We start from the raw sequence: 26,154 nt of genomic DNA on the forward strand, positions 1-26,154 counted from the left end.
CCAACATGTTTGCAAAAAGTATCACTTGGTAAATGTGAAGGTATTCTTAAAGGTTGAAGATTTCCTCATTTGATTGAATGGCTTGACATGATATCACCCATCCTTCAAGATGAAGTTTCTTAATCTCCTTTCCGTTTCACTCCTGCCCCTAATTCAAGCGATTCCAATCGTTCCACAAGCTACTCAGAACTCTACCAGTGATGTAGCCACAACTCCACGGCTTGCTGTGTACGTTCAAACTTATCACGACGAATACAATAAAGATACAAATCTATCTCTCTTGCCTCTATTAGGTGAAGATATCCTGCCAACTCACGTAATCCTCGCTGCCTTGCATGTCATGAGTACACCAGGGGACATTCATTTAAATGACGATCCTCCTGATGCTCCAATGTACGATGAGTTATGGGATCAGGTAGAGGCTCTTCAAGCAGCAGGGATAAAGGTATCGTGTATGATGGGTGGCGCTGCTCCAGGAACTTGGAACTATTTTACTGGAGATGACGATAATGTAGCTTGAGACTCAGACCCTGCTTTATATGCATTGCTAACACTTCTCAAGTTCCACCAATACTACGACCTTCTCCTCAATAATATCATCAGAAAATACAATCTCAATGGTATAGACATTGACGTTGAGCAATTCGTAGATATCACTGTAGCTCTTCGTCTAATCAAACAGCTTTACACCGACATGGGTCCCGACTTTGACATAACGATGTCACCAGTAGCTTCAGCTCTGTCTTATGGCGGAAGTCTCTCGGGGTTCTCCTATTCTGATCTCGACGCCCAAGCACGAGATCCAGCTACCGGCAAACCGATGATATCATTTTACAATGCTCAATTCACCAATGGCTGGGGATCTGCAGGTAGCACTCATGATTATGACGCTATTATCGGCGCCGGCTGGGATCCTTCGAGAGTAGTAATGCTAGCTTCAGCTGCAAGGAATGATGCAAGTGGATGGGTTCCGATCAGTACGCTTAAGAACACGATCAAAAGTTTGAGAAATAAATATCCCAATTTTGGAGGTGTTAATGGATGGGAGTACTTTGATGCGGGGAGTAGTGATGGGTTATCTCAGCCATATATGTGGATGGCGAATCTAAGGGAGGCACTGAATGTTTATTGAGTTAATTTTTAATTTCAGGGGAGAAGTTCTTAGAGTAGGTATGTAAGGTTTAAACCTACGTATAATTTATTTGAAATTATGAATCATTTTTCCATAGAAAGGATATAAAGGCACGCGGCCACGTTTAGTCATAGCATTTTTCAGAATACCCCAAAATACATCCGTATCACGATCAAGTATTGATTTGCAATTGTTCAAAGTGGAACGGTAGACTCTATAGCAGTGGATTCCAAAACGAAAACTCCTTAAATCTCGAATGATATATCGCCTATTTTACTTCATGTTAAAAAGTATTGAAAGTCGATTTGGTATGCCATGACTAAGAGGAGCCGCATGAGGGGTTCTGAATATTACGATCTTTGGTGAGTAAATACTGTTTCGATATTACATGTATGTAACAGAGAGATTGGCCAATTAGATCATATACCACTACAACATTTCCATATACCATCATCTCCGCATCTTCTACTTAATCCTTAAGATTCCCAGAAGAAAATGAAATTTCCTACTGTCTTTTCCCCCATTTTCACCTACCAAAACATATGTAATGTCCTAGATATACATCAAGCTCAACCCTTTCGCGATTCCCATATCATTTCAGCACCTAGCTCTCGAATGCTTAATGAATTAACAGATTATAAAGATGATTTGACATGTAGCGCTATAATCATCATATTGTCTAGCTTGATTCTCTATGCTTGCTTTCCTACTCAATGCAATTATATTCATGGGGTCGGGTGATTGTATGTCTTCCTCATTTGCACTTGCTGAGGGCATATAAAGAGTCTTTTTCTATTATGTATTCATATTGATAAGATAAATTATTGTTATTACAGGTATGATTGATGTTCCTCCTGCCCTCTTAGTGGGGATTTCCAAATATATATACCATTTATTTGACTTGAAGAACTCATCAAGAAGAACAGTATATGAGTAGCCAAAATCAGGTAAGCCAAAGGCCCAAACGTTTTTTTATTACTTACATTCATCTTACAATCTACTTTAAGACAATTCCAGTTCCTACGCCAGTACTGATTACTCATAAGTAACCGTTCTTATATGCTAACACCAGATTGAGCCCCCGAGCTATATAACAATAATCACTGGCCCACTATTCGGCCTGAAATTTCTCGTCTACATCCACTATGTGCGCAACTTCGACAGTATACATTTTCCACTCAAACTTTCCACGTTAGTCTCCTTCTTGATCTTTATGTGTAATCGATTCCTATTATCGGATATCGATTTGAAGGTTTTGTTTGGAAGCTCTGGCTCATGTCGTTGTTTATGGAAATCTTATGAATGATGGAGGACCTCTATGTACCATTTTACCGCTGATATTTTTGGGTGCAAAAGAATACTGTATGAAGATCATGAGTGTGTGTATAGCTGCCCGGTATCTTTAATTACAGAATGGCTGGGAGGTATAGATTATGGAGACCAAGAGAAGAGGAGAGCAAGGAGTTGAAGTAAAGCTACAACAAAAGAAAAGGTAATAGGAAGGACGAAAAGAGGATATTAATTTGATTGGCCAGCTGGGAGTAGAACCATGGTTTTTTATCGGCTCGTCTATAAAGCCTCCCCTTCTCAACACGTACAACTCGTGGTTGTAGCCTCTCGCCATTCCCACAACTAGCTATCGCCAATTTCCCAAGGTCTCCAGTGCCATTCACATCCCCAAACATAACTCTCACATCTTTTAACAACCTTGATCTCTCTGATGCACCTAGAGATGTCCCATTGGGAGGTAGCGTAATGTATGAGTTATTCCTTATTGCCAAACTACTAATATTCGAATCAGTGTCCGGGCCTTTAGCGAGGAAACATCGGATGATGGGGTTCACTAGAGAGGCTAGAATGAGGACGGTGGATGCGACCAATAGAGCTATCACTCAACCGATGTGACATTGGATCACTTCAATACTTCTGTTACGGAAAACAGTGGTCGAGGAGTTGACCCGGACAACTTTCTCGTCACTCAAGTTTGCACCTAGCATGACAGCGGTCATTGTAGTCATGCCACCGAAAATCGTATGCAGCCCATTCATGCAAGTCCAGTAAGTGTTCATTAGTTGACCAAGCCGTTCGGCATAAACATCGTTGGCAACGATCGGCGCGTTGTAACGCACTCCATTGATGCCCATGGAAGATGATAGAGGATCATCCAGGTTAAAAAAATATTCCTGATCCGCAGTAGTGTCGGATGCTCCATAGTCACTCATTGAGTTGACGAAATGGGCAGAGAACAGCCACCAGTTGTTGTTTGTTCCTGGTGGATTGGGAAACGGCTTCGTCTTAATTTCGAGAAGCGAGTAAGCAGGAGGCGGATGTGAGAGTCTGGAACGGCGTATTTTGTTTATCACACAAGTTGATGATGAGCGACATGTAACAGTCACTTCAACGTTTGTAGATGTTATGGTGCAGTTGGAACCAGCGGTGGGTCCCCATGAGAAATAAGTAAACGTTCGTGGAGTAAGAGATGCCGGGTCCAAATTGACTCTCTCAGTATTATTGTCAAAAGACCAAATCGAAGCGCCGCTTCCAGTTGCCCCAATTGGATCGACGCCATTGGGCAAGGGGCCGAGAAGTCCTCGGAAAGGAAAATTGTCATCCGGTCCGCTATGAGCAAAGCGCGCTACATTATCAGGCGTCCCCTGGGATGAGTCGTATAGCACTGGACAGTCAAGGTATAGGTATGGTGATTCTAAGTTCATATCGTAAGTTGAGTCGATAGATGAGGAATCTAGACCGGAAATTGGTACTCTCACCAGTGATGAATATATGCTGTTGGTAGAATTGACTGAAAACCATCCATTGCTGTCAGGCGTTGAGCCATTTTCATACCTCTCGATGTAAGGAATCTTGACATTACCCCATATATCAGCAGGACCAGATTTGGTAGTCGGCGGCCCCATGACGGATGACATGAACATTGCGTTCACGATAGAGAACCACGATACGATAGGTAGAAACTGCAAGAAAGGCATACTGCCAGTCGAAATTATATAATATGCTTGTGTCGGATCGAGAAGTATTTTATTACTTATGATCATTTGCCTGGAAGAAGCTTGACCGCCGATTGGTGATAATGCCCAAATGACTATTAACGGTATCCTAACGAAGCTGAAAATACGCAACTTCAACCACGAGAAGTGCTACCTGCCAGTACGTCGAGTACACCGATATCCTCTCCTTTTTCCAAGCGCCAGAGTAATATTGCATGGGTGGCACGAGCGATGACAGAAGCGAAGAGAATGGGAAATACAGTTGGACCCTAAAACCATAATTAGTAAATGAATCATGGTCTGAAGCGACAAATTAGTCACCAGGTTCTGGTACATATTTGGCGGCTTCGAGAAGCGCCGCTGTCTCAGGCGGGTACTCGGAGACAGGAACTTGATCCTCATGGTAGACGATAAGTCCGAAAAGAAGAAACGACGTATACAAGGCTAACAAGGCCACATCTAACAATGAATCAAATATCGTAGCTAGTGAGGAAGAATTTGCAGCTTGAGGACAGGTCGGCCATTTTGGTAGGTCTAAGGGTGTTGGTGCTAAAAAGGCTCGGGATGAACTTTCAAAAACAGGCGCTTGATGATGCAGGGCTGTTGGCGGTCTTGGTGATGCGATGAGTTTCCCACGTATGTTGTTGTTGCCATCATAATTCAAGCAGCCGCATACATAAGCACACTATCTAGTGACTGTGGCATATTTTCGTTCTTTTGATCATGATCTCAAGATTTCGAAATGACTGCCCCTTTGATCTTTATTTAGCGATATAAGAAGGAAGTGAACTTTGAGACTTCAGACGTGAGAATCTGTTACCTGTTGAGGGCTTCGCCCGCCTCAATTTAATTAATGCCTCTGACCACACCGCCACAGTAACAATAGTTGTCCTACTTATATGTATAGCAAGGCTAATCCCGAGGAGGAGGCGGCTGCTCACATACTTTTTTTCTGTTGCTCAACCTCACATACCGTTAAGCCGCCTGATATGGGTTTACATGTTCCTTCACGTTCCACTGTGTATCAGCTCGAGTTCTCTCATGATTGACACAGCCTATACATGAATAAACAAGAGTCAATATATCGAAAGACAATTTAATCAGAGTGGATATCGAAGCCAAGAAGTTGCAAAAGCCTGAAGCACTGCGGTAGTACTGAGATACGAACTACCAAAAATAGTAGTGAAGGGTTTCTGGACACTAGACACTAGACACTAGACACTAATCAAGAAGGTATTTCTATTCCAACATGTGATGTAGCAGTTGAATCTTTGAGTATCATTGCATTGTGCATCGTATAAATATGCAGCCATGATATGATATAATGAAGCTGCCTCGAACTCTAGGAATGGGGGAATTCTCGAATGGAGAGAGGGCATGCTTGTTCCCTATCCTCTCAGCTGATTGATATCATACAACTCGTAATTTCCAATCCACCCTGCTGATATTGACGGGGGTTACCATCACACCTTCTGCAGAGTCTCACTTCTCTTTTCGAGCCTTTATAAGGCGGAGCACACGCCCTAGATTTATTGTCGAGAGTGGTCATTCTAGGAAAAGGGAGAGAAACCGCTCTCCATAGAATGAAATTACGACTTAAGTGATCTCTCTTAAGTCTGACGAGACCACTTTCGTCAAAGTCCCAGCTATTTGTTGGTTCGGAGCTAGCCAAGCATAATAAGTCGAAACTAGTAGCAATAAACTGTTAACTAATCGAGTGAGCTGGGCTGATAATTACCTCCCGGTTTTTCTGCACCTCGGACGAACTAAGTCAAGATATCCAGGTTTGAACTGACGAAAAGCGTGAATGTCTCACGTGACATCATAGCAACGCAAACACACCCAGGTCTGAGCGGACCTGCGACAACTTGGTGTTTCATGCAAGCCTGAGAGTTTATACGAAGGAGTTCGTTGCACTTGTCTGTAGTTGGCCGAGATGTATGGATGGATATATATCTACCCCATGCAATTCTTAACTTTCAATTCCCAATCCAGTTTGCATCATTTTTGTACCACCACGATAGTGTCGTTAGCCACTATACGGCACCCAACCACAGCCTTACCTTCATCAATCTAAACAATGTTCAGTAAACTTACCACCAAGATTGCCCTTCGGAAAGCAGGTCTCCCATCAAACACTCTCTCCAATTTTTCAATCACAAACCTCGATAATGGCGACCAGAAATCCATCAATCCTAAGTCTGGAAACAGCAATGCCACATGGGGAGACACTTTCTCAAATATGACCTCAGAGGTCAATGTCCCAAAGAGTTGGAAATCGTGGGGAAATCCACCACCGGCGATAGTAGAAGTTGCCCCTGCACCGATAGTGGGAACGAAAGCGCCAAACACAGCGAGATTGATATTGCCCATGGGGGATGGGAAGGCTTGCGTGCTCGTATTTCTGAGGTGCTGTGGATGTGCTTGTGAGTTTTTTGATTAGTCGTATTGTGATTTTATGAGCCGTGTTACCCGTTTTCGTCAATCAAAATTCGGAGAATCAGACTGGCCTGAAGGCTAACCCTTTCCCATTCAGTTGCAGAAAAGACCTTCATCGAACTCCGTCGCTTAGCCAATAAACATCAGAACTTACATTTCATCGCCATATCTCACAACTCTAAGGAAGCAACGGATAAATGGGTGCAGCAAGTCGGGGGAGCATGGTCAGTTCAAGTAGTCGTCGATGAAGATCGGGAAATCTATGCCAATTGGGGATTGGGAGTGAGCACGACGTGGCATTTGCTGAATCCATGGACCGAGATTGCACGACAGAAACTGGGGAAACAGGAGGGGAATTGGGGAAGGGAGGTTGATCCGAGTGGCAATCGATGGGTGGTGGGTGGAAGCTGGGCCACAGATGAGATGGGGACCATTAAATGGGGTGCTGCGAGTAAGAGTGCTGACGAGATACCCGATTTGGTGGAGGCTTGTAAGAGTGTGGGTGTTTCGTGAAAACTTGAAGGATATCTTATGATGTAGGCCATGGAATTTTGATCGTGGAGTTATGGGGCGCGATTAATGTCGATAAAATTCGGCGACTCTCGGTTGGGTTGACTTGAAGATCTCTATCGGGCGGGAATACGAGAAAATAGATTGGTAATCCTACAATTTATGAGTAACGAGGTATCTGGCCATGGATTGGATCGAGAATGGATTGTTTAACGCAGGTCCAATGTTTCACAATATGCACAATCTACATGTAGGTCACCAACGAGTTGTTAGCCAGTCAGTTGCTCGCCAGTTCGGACAGCTCGGAAGCGAAGGAGTTGTCTGTAGAAGACGCGTCAAACATGTTTTTTTCTGGACAATGAAAGCTAGAAGAGCATTCCTGTCTCTAGGTAGATAGATAGTACACTCAGCACTAATAAAATGACGTTGAGATCTGAAAATTTCTTTTGGATGCTTTTTGAATCCTTAAGCCCCGACAAAAGTTCCGAATTCCCGATCAAATCTCAAAATAGATAACATCTCAGCACGTGATTCGACAATCTTTGTCTAATCCCCTGACAACACCATTCCATATGTGACCTAGAATATTTTTATTTTGATGAACTGACGAAATAAGAGCTCCACCTACCACCTCACAACATCAGTATTCCTTGAATCTCCCGAGATTTCGCTCATAAACGTTCCATAAATACTCATAAAAGTGGATTTCACATGGAATGATATCGCTCGCGATGATGCTTGACCCCTTTCTCACAGCACTCGAGGCCCTTTCGGTCTACAAAGTTGTGGGTTTACGGCAGATCCTCGCTGATGCGTCAGGAAAGCTTGGTGAAAAGTTTAAAAAGTCGGTCCAAAATCTATCCGTCGTGCAAAATTGGAATACCATATGGTTCGTACAATTTCCAGACTTGCATTTTTTGGATTTCCTTCTTTTCTTCTGCTTTTTGCGTTCATTAGTGATGTTATTGTTATGAAACTCTATTTTGTTTGCGATTTACGGCATTAGTCAGGTGCTACAGCAAAATCATTCGTTACGCTGAAGTTCCATTTGTAGTGAGCTTGATTAGCCATAAACCATGGCGGACGAAGAGATCAAGCCCACGAGCAGCATAGAAGCTGTTGGAGGACGAAATAATGAACATGAGCATGGAATGACTAGTCTTCCAAATTTACCTAGTACGAGAGAGGAGACGCCACGTGAGATAAGTTCAGTAGCTGGATCCAGCAGAGCACAATCTACGGGAGAACAGGGGGCCAAGCCTCTGAAAAGGTTTGATACACTACCCACAAGGCGGAATCAACTTTCACCAGATACACGAAGACGCGGGCGAACTCTGACTGGCCAGGAGCCTCAAAACAATGATCTATCTTCAAGGAGACAAATTTTGAGGAGAGGAACCTCGATTCTTTCTGGAGAAAGTGGAGATAGAATGCGTTCCATTCCTGAGCGAGGAGCCGTTCCTCCTACCACGGAGAGAGAACCTCGTCCTAGCGGCGTTTCCGACCGCACTCAAGCTTCAGGTCTTCGCCCACGCAGGAGCACAACAAGTCGTCAACGAGGAGCCTCCATCCGAAGAAGACCAACTGTTGCGTTAGAAGCTGTAACCTCGGGAGCCGATGTTGGAGGCGGAGATAACTTTACATTGGCTGGACCTGCACCAATCGAAACCATGGCGCAGAACCAACCCTACGTTGATCCAGGGTACGCCCATCTCAATCCTGCTTATGTTCAACCCGAGAATGTGAGGCCGGTATGGGGTTTGGCCAAGCCTTTACCCCGTGTGGTACGTCCAGGTATGATTCCGTCACGCACGGAAATCAACATGGCCCAGCAACAGCAACAACAACAACAACAACAACAACAACAGCAGCAGCCTCAAAGCCAGGCGGATATAGATTTAGAACAAGGTAGGATCGAACCAACCCTCAAACTGTCCAGAATCTCAACCGCACTTCAAAATGCTAGACAACAACGTGAAAACAACCTCATGGAAGCACATGGGTTGGTTTCGCCGACAAATTTACAAAGTACGACATCGCAGCAGCAGCCATTGACTGCTCCGTCACAGGTCATTGAAGAAGAGGACCCAGCCGATAAACCCACAAACGCAGGTACGACATCTGCAGAACGCCCTCCAACACGCCCTCCCCTCTCTTTTGATGGTCGACCCTCGCAGAATTCGCAACATTCGCAGAATGAGCCTTTCCCTAGTCTTTCGGACCACGATGACCAAGGGTCTGTGACAACGGAAGTTGCGGGTCCGGATGGCCTAGATGGAGAATGGGTTGGCCAAGAGATACCGTTGGTAGCGTACGATCCCAATTACGATGATGAGATTCACAATCTTCATACACACTGGTCCGTTATACGATTAAGATTTAGAGAACCACTTGCGGAGTTATTAGCCGTGAGTTGTCCTCCACTGAAAATAAGTTCTTTCCCCTGCTGACAAGTTTTCAGGTCACTTGCCAACTTACACTCGGATTTTGTGCGGATCTAGTGGTGGTAACATCAGGCAAAAATTCATCGCCTGCAGGAAACGAAGTTACTACCGATTGGGCTTGGGGTTTAGCATCAATGCTTGGTATCTACATTGCCGGTGGTGTTTCTGGAGCTCATCTTAACCCGGCCATTTCTATAATGCTCTGGATATATCGAGGTTTCCCTCTCCGCAAAGTACCGATGTATGTTCTCGCACAGATACTAGGAGCATTCATCGCAGCATTAATCGCATTCGGCCTTTATCAAACCAATATTGTCGAATATGGAGGGACCAATCTGAAAACCGGCGATACTATGGGAGCTTTCATTACATACCCCAGATATGCCTGGATTAACGCTGGTACATCATTCTTCACCGAATTCGTCGGAACCGCAATCCTAGCAGTTGCAGTCTTAGCACTAGGAGACGACATGAACGCACCTCCAGGAGCGGGTATGTCAGCCTTTGTAATGGGACTCGTGATCACCGTTCTCAGTATGGCTTTTGGTTACAATACTGGCGCTGCCTTGAATCCCTCTCGAGATCTGGGGCCAAGACTTGCGCTCTTAGCACTTGGCTATGGAGAAGATCTCTTCACTGATGTATATTGGATATGGGGTAATTGGTGTGCGCCGATTTTGGGTGCTATCTTCGGGGCATTCTTATATGATGCTGCGATCTTTGCGGGTGGTGAAAGTCCTGTTAATTATCCGCGAAAGAGGATAAAGAGGGCAGGACACAAGTGGAGAAAGAAGTGGGGTGTTAGGTTGAGGAAGATGAAGCCCGCGAAGAAGGGTGAGGATGAGGCGTATCGAAGATGGAAGGAGAGCCAGTAATTTTTAGATGGCAATAAAGAGGAATCTTGTTTGAAGTGGACAGTGCAGTGGAGTTTGAGAGATATTAATCTTTGATTGTAAATTGTTGATTGGGTGTACAGGTATAATTTTAGAAGAAAGTTTGCAAGGGATAGATAAGTAGAACATCATAGCATAGCGCAGCAAAGATACCATTTCCCCCATCCTGGGAGAGAAAAGAAAACAATCATATTTCTAGATTTCAAAGAATGATCCCCGCGACAATTACTTTTACAGATTAAAACAAACAGACCTATGCCATAATCAGTCTATCTTTTCCCTTCTAGTGTTACGGAGGTACCCGCACCGCAACATGGATTATAAGATAAACCTAAGGCCTTGGTGTTGGAACCTACGAAAACAGCACTGTAGGGACAGTTGGATTAAAGGGTAACGAAAGATAGCGGTAACCGAATCAATAAGCAATGATTAAAAGATAGGTACCTATCTTTTGTTGGCACCTATCCTACAGTAGGCACAGGAGGGATAGCGGTTACAGGTTATCTAGTAAGCACAGGTTAGATAAGCAGTAGTATCATATAGGTCACGGGGCAAGTGTCACGTGATGGATAGACAGGATAGGCAAGCTATCCAGGCTATCCGTGGATAGACAGGATAGACAGTCTACTCAAGCTATCCAGACGAGAACGAAGGTCTATATAAGGGAATGGGTTTCATTACAATGTAGAGCTTCGTGCTCAAGATCAATCATTAGTTTCATACTATAGTTACGAGAATTGCAACCAGTTACAACCTTATTGAATTCCTACTTGAAGTCTAGTCTAAACCACCTCGAGAGATCTCTAGACACTTCCACGTGACCCTAGAGGCAGCTCCCGTAACAACAACCCAACTAAAACTCTTTCTCAATTAACTTTAATAAAATCTCGAATAACCTGACATTAATCAAGCTCCCCTACACCTATATTTGAAACTATACTAACTCTAACTAAAAATATAAAAAGATTAATTTATAAGAATACACTTTTAAATATAAAAATCTATATATTTTAAATAATGAATAAAATATTAAGTAAATATTAATACATAAAAAAATCTAATTATATTAAGAAAGAGTATTTATTGAGTAAAAAGCTTTTGATATATTATTTTAATAAAAAATTGATATTTAGATTCAACACAATGAGCATTAAAAAGGGAGGAATTCTAATGGAAAAGTATTTTCTAATCGATACTATAATAAATACAAAAAGATCGAACATAATACAAAAACTTATCAAAATAATATAATAGATCCTAGATTATTATAATTTTCATAATTTTAATCAATTGATTTAATAATTATTGAATAATATAAGTTTGAAAGAATAAATTGAAATGAAAGTGATCCGTACACTGATATAACCCGTACACTGATAAATCACGTTATTTGTTATATAATTTTCTTTCTAAGATTTCTATATATACATTATATAAATTTTAGAAATTCTTTTTGAACTATGCAAAACCTAACTTTTCAGGTATTGGCAAAATGATTCAAATGGGCCTCGATACTAGCATCCATTCACTCGTCGCAAATAAACACTCTGTTTCATCCCAACAATCGATCAACACTCCAATGAAAATCAAACCAGCGACGATTACACACTAGCACATATCACAGAGTCGTACATCGGAGAAATCTAATTTGAGCTTCAAACTTTCCTGGAGGTGGAGCATATCTTTAGTGATTCACCTTGCTTTTTGACTTTCATCTGTTGCATTGATACGAAATAGCGTGAGTTGCTTCTCATAAATATTGTGCCAAGCCTGTCATAAGCTTGCCATCGCATGTCATAGGCTTGATTTCCCAGGGAGTTTTAGGGTACGATATCCACATATTTGCGGCAGTTTCGTGACCGTGAAAATTAGAGGGGCGCCAGGGGCTCGGGCTGCGATTGCGTGGCTCGCTAATTAGCGCCAGGTACATAACCCTAGAATTTGTAGGGTGCTAGCCTGGAAGGACCTAGAACCACAGTTGGATGTAAATGGTTCTATGAGAACGAAATCTTGCATGTGCAGGTCCTGATAGACTTTATTGGGTCATGTCTATCGTAATTATCTAGTTATTGATGATGTAAATCTTGGATGCGCAATGTTTACTCGTTGCACATACCGCAGATTTTTATATCGCTACCTAGATACTTGTCCTAATTGGATTGTGTAGGAGCTGGTTACAATGACGAAAAGACGGGCTGACAGCGGTTATTACATCGGCGAGCAATCTGTCCGTCTGTATATCGTACAAGTAGTACGACTACAAATACTCCACTCTCCGACACCGGTGGATCCGGTGCTTTATTCCACACAAAATGTACGGGGTAGACTTTCCCAACCTTATGCTGTGTATTAAAAGAAACCAACCTTGGTTTTCATGGGATGGTGACTTTCCAATCCCAATTTCGATGTTTTCACTTTGACATCGGATTGCATTATATTTTCATTCTTTTCTAATTATTCGTGGCGTATTAAAGTAGAGAAATTTGGAGGAAGAAAGATTTAGGAAAATGGTGGTTCAAAGATTGAGGACCTTGGTGTTGTTTGGGGTTATTTTGTTGTTTTGTTACACATGGAAATTCTTCCTGCCGAGGAATCCAAAAAGTGTGGTTTATGGAGAGGAGATGGTCATACCGCAGGATGTTTGGGAACAAGTTAAGAAACATAGCGAGATTTTGCACGATAATGATGAGGTTGAGAGGGAACGGGTGACGACGACGAGTTCGACGACGAGTACGGTGGAAGAAGTGAAGATATTGACGACACCTGGGATAGTAGTGGTGACGGTATCACAAATGGTAGTGACGCCTTCCCCAATACCAACATATACGCCACATGAAGTAGCCGAGTCATCCAAATCTCAGGCGGCTCAAAATGAGGCCTCTGAGTCAAGACAACATTTTTCCTCGGAGCAGACACAAGCTCCACAAGCAGAAAATCATGGACAGCAAAGTATTTCATCTCAAGAGACTCAGCAACAGCAAGGACTCAATCCGATGGTCAAAGATAATTTCCCATTAGCAATGAACGCCCGCTCCGCCGCCGACTTACCTCCTATTCCCCCATGGAACAAACCTCCGACCCCTCACGTAAAAGAGAAAACGCCCCTTTTCATTGCTTTCACTAGGAACTGGCCATTACTTCAGCAAACGGTTGTCTCTTGGATAACTTCAGGTTGGCCAGCCGAAGATATATATGTCGTTGAAAACACCGGTACGATGAGATCCAACGAGTTTGGTCGCCTTTCCCTCCAAAATCCTTTTTTCCTGAATCATACTCGGCTTCATATGTTAGGTGTAAATGTCATAGTTACACCTACCCTTTATACATTTGCCCAGTTGCAGAATTTCTTTCTCTGGACCGCTATCGAAAAGGACCTCGAGACATATTTCTGGAGTCATATGGATATCGTTCCTATCACTTTCGAAGAGGACACCTCAGTATCTGATGATTACTCTGGTCATAAAACTATCTATCAACATGCTGTCGAGGTTCTCAAATCAGCACAATCACCTGGTCCGGACCCGAACTCCTCGGATCGAAGTAAGCCATGGGCGATGAGATTCTTTGCATTTGATTACTTAACCTTGGTAAACAGAGTGGCCTTTGAATCAGTCGGTGGATTTGACACTACCATTCCTTTCTATCATACTGATTGTGATATGTATGATCGATTGGTCATGGCTGGATACGAAATGAACGAGCCACGCCATTTAATGACAACAGTTGGGGATGAATTTGACGGATTGGATAGAGCTGGACGTGGATATATTTATGATGTTGCGAACAGCATTGACGATTTGGTCGTTCTATACCGGAAGAAGAATACTGTAGAAGCCAGTTTTACGGACCATACCAGGCCGGAAGATACTGAAGCAGGACGCGAGCATAACGAGGAACAGCTGAAGATGGAAAAGGAAGGTCAAGAGCAAGAAGAGGCCTGGAGAAAGACCGAAGAAAACCAAAAACAGGCTGTGATTGATGACGAGAATGCGCAAGCGCATGCGAAGGTGATGCAAGAACAGGTGAAAGCTCAGGCAATGAGAGAGCAAGCTACGCTTGACAATAAAGCCGAAGAAATCAAGAAACAGGAGGAGGAAAAGGCCCAGAATGAAGGCCATGTTATGGATCACCCGAAGACCAATGCCGATACCAGTACAGGATATCAAATTGGCAATGCTGAGGTAAAGGAATCATTAGACAGGCAGCAAGAATTGCGACAAAAAAAGGAAAAAGTGGAGAAAAAATCCAGTTCTTCAACTACCTACTCAAACGTGGGCCAGTATAGAAAGCGAGATCTGGAAGATTCATCAGCAGATTCTCAAATAGAATCATTAGAGGATCTCCATGAAGCCACCTCAAAATCAGCCTCAAAAAATCCGACCGCATCTTCTCCATCCACATCTTCAAGCTCGGAATGGATAAGTGACGAGCCCAGCTCATCATCCTATTTTCAACTGCTCCAAGTCATCAACGACATGGTAGGAGCCAAGTATTCCCAAGGCGCCGATGGTCGAAATACGTGGCAACATCAACAATCCGGAGGTCAAGGCGAACCTTACTATCGCAATGCAGATGGCTTTGAGAAAGCCATCCAAATGACTGTCGCATTAGGAAGAGGTGTTTATCTCGAGAAATGGGGCACGCTGGAGTGTAAATTGGTCAAAAGCGGAGTTACGATGGATGATCAGTGGAAGCCTCGCGAGTGGAATATCTAGCGAGGGGAATGTAAGCTGGTGGGTTTTTGGTAGACTGTTCAGAATCAGTTGGTTATTTCCTGCAGTGATACCTTGGAAGGAGTTTTGGGGTTCAATAGGATTTGTGCAAACGGTAATTACCAGGGAAACCCGCACGGGATTTCAGACTTTATATTTGAATCTTCGAATACAGGCTGTACACCAGTTGTGCTGTACAATATTATGGTGTTTGGATTTGGATATAAAGAGAATTTTCGATTCTGAGTAGAATAGATAAGAAGGCATATGTAGTGAATACAATAAAAGCCATTCATGATATCTTTTGGAATGCTATCAATCTGTGAACTTGGCTACCAGGAATTCCAGAAGAGGAGGCAATGTCATAATTTCATCGCCTTTCACTCTCCAAGCTGAGTGAACTCGTCCATAATGGAGATTTATTTAAACCAGATCAGGTTTATGACCAACAATAAGGACCAAGATCTCAAAAGCTAGAGTTTGGACGGACGGCTTTTTCTCAATGATTGTTCTGCCATGGAGAAAGCCAGCTCCCTTGCCTTCTTTCGTTTCAATGTACGCACTGTACAATCAAGACGGGAAACGAGAACATTTATCTTTCTATTCTCATGCTCAGAAATAACTTGCGCTATCGCTGCTTAAGGTTATCGACAGTGGCAAAGAATACCCCCAAAGGCCATCTTCTTCTCAAAATTTTGTTACAGTATCCATCATGTCGCTATTTGATCCCAAGTTCGCACCAGAAGATACATTTTGCAAGATAGAATATTGAGACTTCCTTAGGCATAAAATCTAAAATGCTCACCAGGAATCAACTGTCAGGCGAATTTGAGACTGGAGGCTTTAGTTCCTGTAGAGAGACGAATCATCATCTATAGGAAAAGACTGCATAGCTTGCAGTCGATGATAAGAAAAATGGCAGGTCAATCTTACCGCCTTTGCCCGCATGTGGCAGAATGTTCTTTTTGCTTGAAGCGCAGATTGAACTCCGTCTTCATAAAAGTGCCTTTCTCAGCTCGATAAGAGTCACCAGAAGCAAATATTCAGGTGGGTATTTAGGTAGGTATATTCTAATCTTCTCATTCATGTGTACTCTTCATATGTCTGTTAGCTATTTGTGAAAACACGACGTCTTTCATCAACCTCCATACGTTGATGCGATTTTCACTGTTACACTCATATAGCATCATACATTAACAATGTCCGGCGCAAGTGTTCGAGAATCGGCACGCAAATGCGAGATAGGACAGACCTCATCTCTTGCGCCATCACATCTCCAAGCTAACCTTATCGTTCTGCCTTCGCGCTATGCTGGCGACTTCGAGCGATTCTGCAAGAGAAATCCAGTACCGTGTCCTCTAATCGCCAAATCTGCCGCAGTAGGATCCTATAATGCTCTCGAATCATGGATAGAAGGGGTGGCAGATGAAGATCTGGCTGCAAATATCGATATCCGAACCGACATTCCAAAATATATGGTCTACGAGCATGGCGAGCTCTTAGGCGATCATGTTGATGACATAAAGGCGCACTGGACAGACGATCATGTAGCTTTCTTAATCGGATGCTCGTACAGTTTTGAAGGCGCTCTTGTTGATGCTGGATTAACGCCATCGCACATCAGACACTATCGAAATGTGCCGATGTACAGGACTAACATATCTTTGTGTCCTGCTGGAGTCTTTGACCGGGGCACATATGTGGTATCTATGAGGCCATACAGAAAGGATGATATCGAGAAAGTTAGAGAAATCACAAGACCATTTCTAGCAACTCATGGGGAACCCATTGCTTGGGGATGGGATGCCATCGAGAAATTGGGAATTCGGGACATTACTAAACCAGATTGGGGCGATGCCTCTGTCAATGATAATGGAAACCCACTGAGTCCAGACGACGAAATAGTTCCGGTGTTTTGGGGATGTGGTGTTACCCCGCAGTACGCTGTTGTCAGCGCTGGCTTGGAGGGAACCGTCATGGGTCATGCACCGGGCCACATGCTAGTATTAGACTGCAGAGACGGTGATCTTGTTAAGAATTGAGTCGATAGACAGGTTTGTCCAACTAGAAATGCATCCTCGTAAGACTTTTGAATGTCCCAGTAAAGATTTCAGTCAAATAATCCTCAGGGCTCGGAAACTTGGTCTTTAATGGTTCCAATTTTCATTTCATGAATCAACCATTTTTGCCTCTAAACCTTATTCCACTTTCCGGAGTCGAATCGATAGCCAATTATAATTTCTAGTCTGTTTCGACGCTCAACTGTATTTCACCCAGTAACAGTTTAGATTCCGAATGGTATTAAAATCGTTCGACGTGCATTCTAAACAATATGTAAACTGAGCAAAGGCATTGCAAATCTTTTAATTGGGATTAATGTCTACCTAGTTCTCATAGTTGACTGCGTTAGACAGTTGGATAGCAGAGTGAGCTTGCCTATCATAAAACGGGATAAACATATTGACCGTTAGCTCGGGCCTAGGTGGGCGTATCTGAGCTCAAGCTGAGTAGAACCAGGCTAATCCTCACACATCATCACCAACCATACCTGAATATGAATACAGTAGGTTGTTAACTTTATAGATACAATTTTGATACAATTGTGTCGGTTCCCTCAGAAACTAACACGTTAGTTTTCATCTTTTTGAGTTTAGTGATATCAGATCTTCGTGACTGCCCTAGTCTACACGCCTGTGCTGCATCGACACCTCAGCCCTGCGAGAAGACATAAGTTGTCACAGTATATCTCCGCAATGAGTCAGTCAGGAGGTAAATTGCCTGGACAAATAGCATCAAAAGTTTCGTAGGTTTTAATTGCCGATATGGTCACACGGAAGTACTAATGTCTATCTTACAGATGTGAGAGATGCCGATACAGGCGGGTAGGTGATTTCAGCGGATATGCCCTGACAAAAAATGCGTGTTTGACGATATAATCTTAGATCAAGTGTGATCGTACACAGCCGTGTCCTGCATGTCGGAAAGGAAATCATGAGTGTGTTTATCCTCAATCGGAAAAATCGAGGTATGCTTATATGCATGTCATTAACTAAAGTGCCTCCTGCTCATTTCCTTACTTGAGTCTAGGCCTGTGCCAAAAGGTTACGTGCAAGCCCTCGAAGGTCAAATAGCCTCCCTGGAACTATTTATTACCAAACTTATTGCCGCAGATGCTTCCAAGCGAGACGAAATGTTAGCTGATTTCAGTGCTTCCACGAATCATCTGAGTCTACAGTCAAAGCAATCTTCTACTTTCCCAGAGCCCAGTCCACCAGAAACCCAAAGAATTCCTGTAAGGTCACGGGCCGGTCACCTCAGGAAACTTAAGGACGGTAATTCGGCCGAATTCTATGGTGCAACTAGCTTTTTCCAGATTAGCCCGTCAGAAGATCTAGATGATACTTCTCCATCTACCATACTACCACAGCTTGAAGTCAAGCAGCCAGCTACTATCCAAACTCTAAATATACCAGGTGGATCGATGGAAGAGCATTTAGCTTTTTCTCCTCGAAGTGATATCTGCAAATGCCTTATGAGGATATTCTTTCAAAACCAGTACCAATACCACATGTGCTTGTATAGGGAATATTTTCTCAGAGACTTCGATGCTGGTACGGGACCATATTACTCAGATCTTCTCATGTATGCCGTCTGTTCAATGGGTGCTCTTGCTAGTGAGAGTATAACCCAGAGAGAACTATCCGATATATTTTCCAATCGTGCTCAAGAAATCCTATATGGAACTGCACTAGAATCTCCAAACCTTACGACTTTACAAGCCCCTTTTGCTTCTTGGTCATCGGGAAATTGGACACGGAAAGACTTCCAAGGGTTGGCTATTTTCAGGCATGGCTTTTCGAATTGCACATGAGATGGGGTTGCATCTCGATCCAACCAATTGGAAGGGTTCTAATGATTCCTGGATCGACAGAGAAATCTTACGAAGAGCGTATTGGGCTGCTTTTATAGCAGATAAGCAGTTGAGTCTCTATTTCGGAAGACCACCCGCTCTTTACCCTGCAGAATCAGATGTTCATGACACTGTGCGGATACCCTATCCACCAGAATGGAAGTCTCTTCTCAATAAATACATAATGGAGGGCACTTCCGAGACTGCATATGAGGATGGTCTTGCATTAGTCGCTTCATGGGTTCATCAAATCGAGCTTTGCAAAATATTACATCTTATGATTACGAAAGTTTTCGAAAATAGAAATGTGAATACGGATCCAACGATTTTGGAGACCTCAATCAGAGAAGTGGATGTGGCCTTGACAAAATGGCTAAAAAACTTGCCAGCGAAACTTCACTGGACAAAACGGACCGCAGGAAATGTGCCTCCTTTCGTACTCCATCTACAGTAAGTTTAGATGCCTGTGATTTTGAGATTTACTAACACTATTAAGCATGCAATATCATACAGCAATGATACTTCTTCACCGCCCACCAAGGGCTGCTTTTAAAGAACCAGGAATTGGCGAAACCGAGGATATGCAGATATGCTACGAGTCATTGGATATCATCATGAAACTTCTTCGAATGCACTCTAATAACCTTCAAAACTACCCTTATAGCCACCTTCCTATTACATTTGTTCATACCCTCGCATCAGCTGCGAGTATACTATTGATGAAAAGATCTACCGAAGGCTCTTCTTGGAAAGAACCTACAGTTTCTAGACCCTTGGATCAAATATTAGAAGCTATCGACGGTGTATTGTTGACATGGGCATGCGCAAAACAAGTCCGAGACGCCATCACAGCTGCCATCAGAGAACCATCGACAGAGGACCTTCAAAAGACCTCCCCGGGCAATTTTGATCTCATGATGGGTCTTCTTGATTCTGGAGCTGATACCACCATTTCTCCAGACAATGTTGACTGGGATAGTCTTGCTATGAACGATGTTGAATTCGACCTCTTGATGGGCAGCGATCTTGCAATTGATTATTCAACATGGTCCGATGGATTAGGTTCGCGTACATGAATACGATTTGACTCTCAACATTCGAGTCGTGACATGGGTATCTTGTTTTGAGTACTGCGTAGTCTTAAGGCCTCAGATTTAATCGGCTACAGACTATGAAAAATCCCCATCATTTGATTTGGATACCATATATAAAATCCAATTAACGGATCTTAAGTCAATGCATGTCTAGATTATGATCAGTATTAGAATTAGTCTCCTCATGTATTAACATTATTCAGTTATCTTCCCGACAAGATAAACATCATTTATGGGGTTGGTAAAATATGGGACCGCATGGCACAGCGGAGTTCCTCCACCGTTGGGTGCATTATCGGTCACGCGAAGTAACTCTGAATCCTTGCATACATGCCACTAGCTGAACGGCTACGTTTAATGGGTACGGATAAGTGCAGATAGCAAGACGATCTTGCATAAATCCTTCTGATAGGTGTCTTATCGGGCCAACCCCGCGCGCGGGACTGCAAGACCGTGAACAGGGCAACATCATAGTTCCCTGCCATATTCGACACTATGTTCACACATATAATAATGAGGATATTGACTAGATTTATGATGCCACCGATATATGTCAATATCGACTGTTCCTCGTGCTGAAGTTGATCTGAACAATTTTCGCCACACCTAACACAAATCAGACAGGATGGAGCAACCTCATAGTGAGAAGATGGAGTCACTTCACGAGAAGCCTGGGGTTCTAGGCCATACAGACGACTCAGAAATCGATGTCTACATTGATCCAGCAAAAGAAGTCAAACTACTGGCGAAACTCGATCTTGCATTCACTCCAGTGATAATGTTGGTTTATTTATCTTGTTTCTTAGATCGCTCCAACATAGGTAAGCACGATTGATCATCTTGGCAATGATTAGAAACTCACGATTATTAGGCAATGTGAAAGTGGCTGGTATGTTGACAGACATACGTGCTACAGACCAGCAGTTTTCTACCGCTGTATCAATCTTTTACGCAACTTATGTGACCTTTGAGACACCGGCAGCGGTATTAATGAAGAAAATCACTCCTCGCGTGATTTTATCTACACTTTGCGCCGTATGGTCACTCACTACCATTTTCACCGGATTCGTTCAAAACATTGGAGGTCTCTATGCTACAAGATTGATTCTTGGATGTTGCGAAGCAGGTCTATTTCCCTGTCTGAATTTGTATTTAACGATGGTGTATCGTCGAGAAGAGCAGGCTAAGCGAGTCGGATATTTGTTCAGTTGCGCTGCTTTGTCCGGTGCATTTGGAGGTCTTTTAGCTTATGCAATTCTCCAAATGAATGGCATATCAGGAGTTGCGGGCTGGAGGTTTGTTCTGGTTTCATGAAAGACTGAATTGAAAGGCGCTAATAATTTCAGATGGGTATACATCATCGAGGGGCTGTTCAGTGTTGTAGTCGCTGTAGTCGTTTGGTTTGGTCTTCCGACAGACCCTGGCAATGCATGGTTTTTAAATGCAGAAGAAAGGGAGATGATGAGACTGAGAGCTATACAGAGGCAGAAATATATGGGTGTGCAATCGGTTCCCGTCACAGCTACAAATTCTTAGCTCATCATTGTGCGTAGGTTCCGAAAAGTTCTCGTGGGAAGAATTTCGAATCGAGCTCAAAGACCCCAAGCTTTATATGAGGTACGAACAGAAGTTCTAAGTTTAACTGAGCTTTGAGCTGACCAGAATTCAAGTGCTGCCATTCAATTCATGCAAGACTGCTTGCTGTATGGGTTTAGTACATTCTTGCCCTCCATTCTGAAAGCAATGAACTACGACACACTTCAAGCAAACTATCTTACTATACCAGTGTATATGTGGGGTGCGATTAGTTTCCTGTTTTTGGCTTGGGTATCGGACAAGATCAGTATGCGCGGGCCTGTAAGTCAATCTCGGATTTTTGAGTTGCAGCGAAGATTAACCTAGATTCGAGATTTTATTTTTCGCCAATATCTTTGGAATCGTTGGGTATATACTGCTGCTCACAGTGAAGGCTGAAGGTAAATGATCCTTATCGGAATATTTACCAACGAAAAACTAACCGTTATCCTAGGGGTAAAATTCTTCGCAACCTTCCTCTGTGCCATCGCCGTCTATACAGGTCCTGGACTCAACGTAACCTGGCTAAACGTCAACGTAGCACCACATTACAGGCGCGCAACAGCAATCGGGGTTCAGCAATCTATTGCCAACACGGCTGGAATAGTAGCAGGCCAAATATATCGAACCTCTCCTTATGTTCTTGGAAATAGTTTCTCCTTGGGAGCATTATGTCTCGCTCAAGTATTGATTGTAGTAAAGATTTGGTATGTGAAGAGTCAGAATAGAATGAAGGAGAAGATTGGAAAGGGAGAGATTGAGGATAGTAGGAAAGTAAAGACTGGGGATGGAGAGTTGGATTTTGAGTACCATATTTAGAATTTGGGAGGAGAAAATGATTAGCATTAGCACAGCTCTTTGAAATCTTTAACGTATTACCAATGTTTGTCTAATTGATGAATTATAATCTAGTGTAGTCGAATAGAGTTTATTGTGAATAAGAAATGTTTCACGTAATTATTTAAGATTTAAAGGGGCAGTGTCATTGATGCTTTTGGGAAAAGCGAGGAATTTCCTTGAATATAGTGAATTAGGAAGCTAAAAGTAACTGCGAGGGGGAGAAGAGGTAGAGAGTAGATTAAGCAAAGGGAACGATCTTTCAACATTAACTATTCATCTCTTTGATGCTTCATAAATTTAGATTTATCTTCGGAATTTTCCCAGACTTTGAACCAAATAATCAATAGTTGTGACCAGAATAATAAGCAATCATGGTCTTCACAGATCGTTTACCACCGGTTGCAATTGATCAAACCGTAGCAGGTAAGCTAATCCTCATCGAGACTAGTTTCTAAAATTAGCCTCATCGCGAACCATGAATCCGCTGTGGCTCCAAATTCGCACCCTGCCCTGCACCAAATCTAAAAACTTCTCCCCCATCTTCAGAGACTGATCCAACTTCAACTTCAACTTACCTATGCCATCAGCGTTTCACACATTCAAGCTCGTTCCAGCAATGGCGCAAAACGCTTCGTCCCGACAATCGCTATCATCCGCGCCCCATCCCGCTCCCATTCTACCTCCATCCACCCCAGCAAATTCGCGTCCATCGCCCAATATTTCAACCCCAGCTTCAACACAACCACAAACTCAAACTCCCACCATGACAACTCCAAGCAGTGAATCGCGCATGCATCCTCCTAGTATCCCACGAAGTTTGATGACTCCAGCTAGAGAATTAAGAGAAAGTTCCGTCGCGAGTAGTATTGGAGGTGGAAGTGCCACGCGCAAACCCAGGCAGAATTTAGATGAGCGCGATCAAATTCAAGCATTGAAAGCTTGTATCGCTCAAAAACACAATTTCAAGGAAGGAACGAAGAGTCAATTTTGGAATGGAGTTAATGCACAATTTCATGAGTCTACTAATAAAGTTCTGGCGCAAATGAGCGCGACTGTCGCAAGATTGGTAGAAGCTCGTAGGAGACAAGTGTGCGATTGGGAAAATGGTGTTATTCCCGATAAGCCGGGTGGTGAATTAAATACATTATTGGATGAATGGATTGAATTTTTAAAGGTGGAGGATTCTGACGCGGAGGCCGAGAGACAACGACAGGTGGATGCGAGGAGAAGGGTAGAGGAATCAAGGAAAGAAGCCAGGAAACAAGTGATTGCGCAGGAAAGCTCAATGCAAAGTCAAAGCCCAGGTGTACGAATCGTTGCGGGCCCGGCTCCTCCACAGCCAATCGCAGATATGGGACAAAATCAACTTCAGCATCCTCCTCCTCCTCCTCCTCCTCCTCCTGGTCAAGAAATGGTATACCAATCAGGCCCAAATGGAGAATTTGGCGATGCAAACGGATTTCGTCCTCACAAAAGAAGAAGAACTACGAATAACGAACACCATCTACCACCTCAAGTTCACCAAGAACCAATGGTTCCCTACGCCCCAGAATATCGAATCGCGCATCCTCATCCCCCATCCCCACCTCGACGCGTCGTAGTGGAAGGCCAATTGAGCAAAGAAGACTGGCGCGATATAATGGGCAATGACTCAAGACTACGGGCATTAGAAAGCAAAGTCGATAAAATTGAGTTTATCGTTTCACAAAATAATAAATTGCTGTTGCAATTGTTAGCAAGCAAGTCAGAAGACAAGGAAAAGGAGAGAGAAAGAGATAAGAGGAATGACTCTGAGGATCATGATAGGGTACCCGTTCATTTGGATGCAGAATTCGAGAGGGATTATTTGTGAGGCTACCTACCCATGCTCTTCGATGCGCAATTAGAAAAAAAGACATTTGCTGAGATTTTTTTTAAAAAAAGAACGGGTCGCTATTCAAAGACTCCTTTACCGATAAACGATTAGTTAAGCTTTTGCTTGGTTTTCATTTGGGTTCCATGGGTACAACGAAATTACTTGAAACGTCGGCCTATAATTTGCATAAAACAAATTTATGGTTCTTCGTTCTCTTTTAGATGATGTCGCAAAATGCATCGTCGACCAATTTCCCGACTACTTGGGAATTTGTAAGTAAAGTATTATCTTTCTGCATTTGAAATATACGAGACTGATGCTGTAACAGCAGTGCCTAAAGTTTCAAATGTCTCAAGCAGGTCTTCCACGCAATCGAATTTCCATCCTTCCTACGTACTATTATCACCTTTGATTCTTTTCTCCCCTGTTCTTTACAATCAATCTCCCTTGTCTTGCTCGATGCTGCAGTACTAGCTACTTTCTACTTTCGCCATGACTAGAGCGAAATGGAAATACACACTAACAACCACGATGCGGTGTCTACTCGTTTACTCGGAACGCGAGCTTGCATTCACGGATGGATCTACTTTGTCAATTTGTCATTTGTATTTGTATTATTAAGTATCTACGGTACTCGTTTCTTTTACTTGATCGAAATTTTTCGGAATCGAAAGCATTTTTTATCTATTGGTACTTTGTACTTCGTCGTTCTGGATAACGCGGGGGAGGGGTATTGCTGGGGACTGGTGGAGGAAAGCAGCGGATGAGAAATGATTTGCGTGTTGGGAATGATTTGATGATGGATGGGTGGATGAATGGAACATACTGATTTGCATGCATACATACATACATACCTACGTAGTCTGATCTGAAACTTCACATAACAGAAGAGTGAGAATTGGAATGAAATAAGATTTGAAATGTTAGATGTATCTTACATGTAATCCCATTGCATCCTGAAGAGAATTGTATATCATCTATCTAAAGACCACCCACCTACTATATACTCATCCGTCAAGATATCTCATATCTCGCAACATAAGTAATCAATCAATCAATCAACCAGTCAGTCGTAAGGACACTCACTAGTGGCTACCGAAACTTCTCTCTCCTGATACTTTCCACAATTTTCTCAAGACTATGTGTATATGTATATCCCGATATTATGAAAAGACCTCGGGAAGAAACATTCCATTACCTCTTCGAAGAAAATGGAATTCTATTGTATATTTGATGTTCAGTATATAGATTTATCTACACCCCCCCCCCCCCCCTGCTACTTCTAAAGGAATTAGACAGAATGAAATGAGATGAGACGATAATGAGCTGGTTAATAGAGAATCTTTGATATGGTTTCAATGAAACGAGTAAAAGATGATTGGGATGTGGATACGATAGGGGGAGGAATACACACAGATAGTACCCATGCATGTCATCATAATTCAACCAGAAATACTAGTAATCACATATTCAATACTACCTATACAGAAACGATCACATTAAGATCCGAGCAAAGCTTCCAAGTCAGAAAATACATAATGAAATTCAAACATCAGAGAAAACAAAAAGTGGCAGAAAAATCAATATTTCTATATCGCCATCTAGGATATACCTACGTATACACACATACTTTTATCAAAAACACATATGCCATGCCGTATTTATGCGCCATGAAAACAAACCATACTCCCATGTGCTTTTAAAACCTCGTCCAAAACAGGTTCTACACACCGATGTCTTTTCTT

General features: G+C 42.8%; 9 protein-coding genes across 9 annotated transcripts; 8 read left to right on the top strand and 1 right to left on the bottom strand.

The window, feature by feature from the left end:
• Positions 1-109: 109 nt before the first annotated feature.
• EAF01_003540 (uncharacterized protein) lies at positions 110-1,132 on the top strand (the record flags this gene model as incomplete). Its single annotated transcript, XM_038911794.1, has 2 exons — positions 110-511; positions 563-1,132. The coding sequence occupies 2 exons, from the start codon at positions 110-112 to the stop codon at positions 1,130-1,132; spliced, it is 972 nt and encodes a 323-aa protein (XP_038773029.1).
• A 1,892-nt stretch (positions 1,133-3,024) lies between these two features.
• On the bottom strand, positions 3,025-4,473 carry EAF01_003541 (uncharacterized protein; the record flags this gene model as incomplete). The annotated part of the gene is made up of 3 exons (XM_038911795.1): positions 3,025-4,232; positions 4,292-4,406; positions 4,459-4,473. 3 exons carry the CDS (start codon positions 4,471-4,473, stop codon positions 3,025-3,027), a joined length of 1,338 nt encoding a protein of 445 aa, XP_038773030.1.
• Positions 4,474-6,217: 1,744 nt separating this feature from the next.
• On the top strand, positions 6,218-7,431 carry EAF01_003542 (uncharacterized protein; the record flags this gene model as incomplete). Its single annotated transcript, XM_038911796.1, has 2 exons — positions 6,218-6,563; positions 6,674-7,431. 2 exons carry the CDS (start codon positions 6,218-6,220, stop codon positions 7,087-7,089), a joined length of 762 nt encoding a protein of 253 aa, XP_038773031.1. The 3' UTR covers positions 7,090-7,431.
• A 731-nt stretch (positions 7,432-8,162) lies between these two features.
• EAF01_003543 (uncharacterized protein) lies at positions 8,163-10,405 on the top strand (the record flags this gene model as incomplete). Its single annotated transcript, XM_038911797.1, has 2 exons — positions 8,163-9,494; positions 9,548-10,405. The coding sequence occupies 2 exons, from the start codon at positions 8,163-8,165 to the stop codon at positions 10,403-10,405; spliced, it is 2,190 nt and encodes a 729-aa protein (XP_038773032.1).
• A 2,525-nt stretch (positions 10,406-12,930) lies between these two features.
• EAF01_003544 (uncharacterized protein) lies at positions 12,931-15,138 on the top strand (the record flags this gene model as incomplete). Its single annotated transcript, XM_038911798.1, has 1 exon — positions 12,931-15,138. One exon carries the CDS (start codon positions 12,931-12,933, stop codon positions 15,136-15,138), a length of 2,208 nt encoding a protein of 735 aa, XP_038773033.1.
• A 1,196-nt stretch (positions 15,139-16,334) lies between these two features.
• EAF01_003545 (uncharacterized protein) lies at positions 16,335-17,177 on the top strand (the record flags this gene model as incomplete). The annotated part of the gene is made up of 1 exon (XM_038911799.1): positions 16,335-17,177. One exon carries the CDS (start codon positions 16,335-16,337, stop codon positions 17,175-17,177), a length of 843 nt encoding a protein of 280 aa, XP_038773034.1.
• A 711-nt stretch (positions 17,178-17,888) lies between these two features.
• EAF01_003546 (uncharacterized protein) lies at positions 17,889-20,121 on the top strand (the record flags this gene model as incomplete). The annotated part of the gene is made up of 6 exons (XM_038911800.1): positions 17,889-17,938; positions 17,993-18,017; positions 18,078-18,160; positions 18,223-18,966; positions 19,067-19,495; positions 19,542-20,121. The coding sequence occupies 6 exons, from the start codon at positions 17,889-17,891 to the stop codon at positions 20,119-20,121; spliced, it is 1,911 nt and encodes a 636-aa protein (XP_038773035.1).
• Positions 20,122-20,764: 643 nt separating this feature from the next.
• On the top strand, positions 20,765-22,533 carry EAF01_003547 (uncharacterized protein; the record flags this gene model as incomplete). Its single annotated transcript, XM_038911801.1, has 7 exons — positions 20,765-20,960; positions 21,011-21,434; positions 21,486-21,637; positions 21,693-21,756; positions 21,810-21,996; positions 22,049-22,115; positions 22,169-22,533. 7 exons carry the CDS (start codon positions 20,765-20,767, stop codon positions 22,531-22,533), a joined length of 1,455 nt encoding a protein of 484 aa, XP_038773036.1.
• Positions 22,534-23,170: 637 nt separating this feature from the next.
• Positions 23,171-24,406, top strand: EAF01_003548 (uncharacterized protein; the record flags this gene model as incomplete). The annotated part of the gene is made up of 1 exon (XM_038911802.1): positions 23,171-24,406. The coding sequence occupies one exon, from the start codon at positions 23,171-23,173 to the stop codon at positions 24,404-24,406; it is 1,236 nt and encodes a 411-aa protein (XP_038773037.1).
• Between the last annotated feature and the right edge of the window lie 1,748 nt (positions 24,407-26,154).

This window comes from Botrytis porri (genome assembly GCF_014898465.1).
Source record: "Botrytis porri strain MUCL 3234 chromosome Unknown BPOR_004, whole genome shotgun sequence".
NCBI classification, from domain to species: domain Eukaryota; kingdom Fungi; phylum Ascomycota; class Leotiomycetes; order Helotiales; family Sclerotiniaceae; genus Botrytis; species Botrytis porri.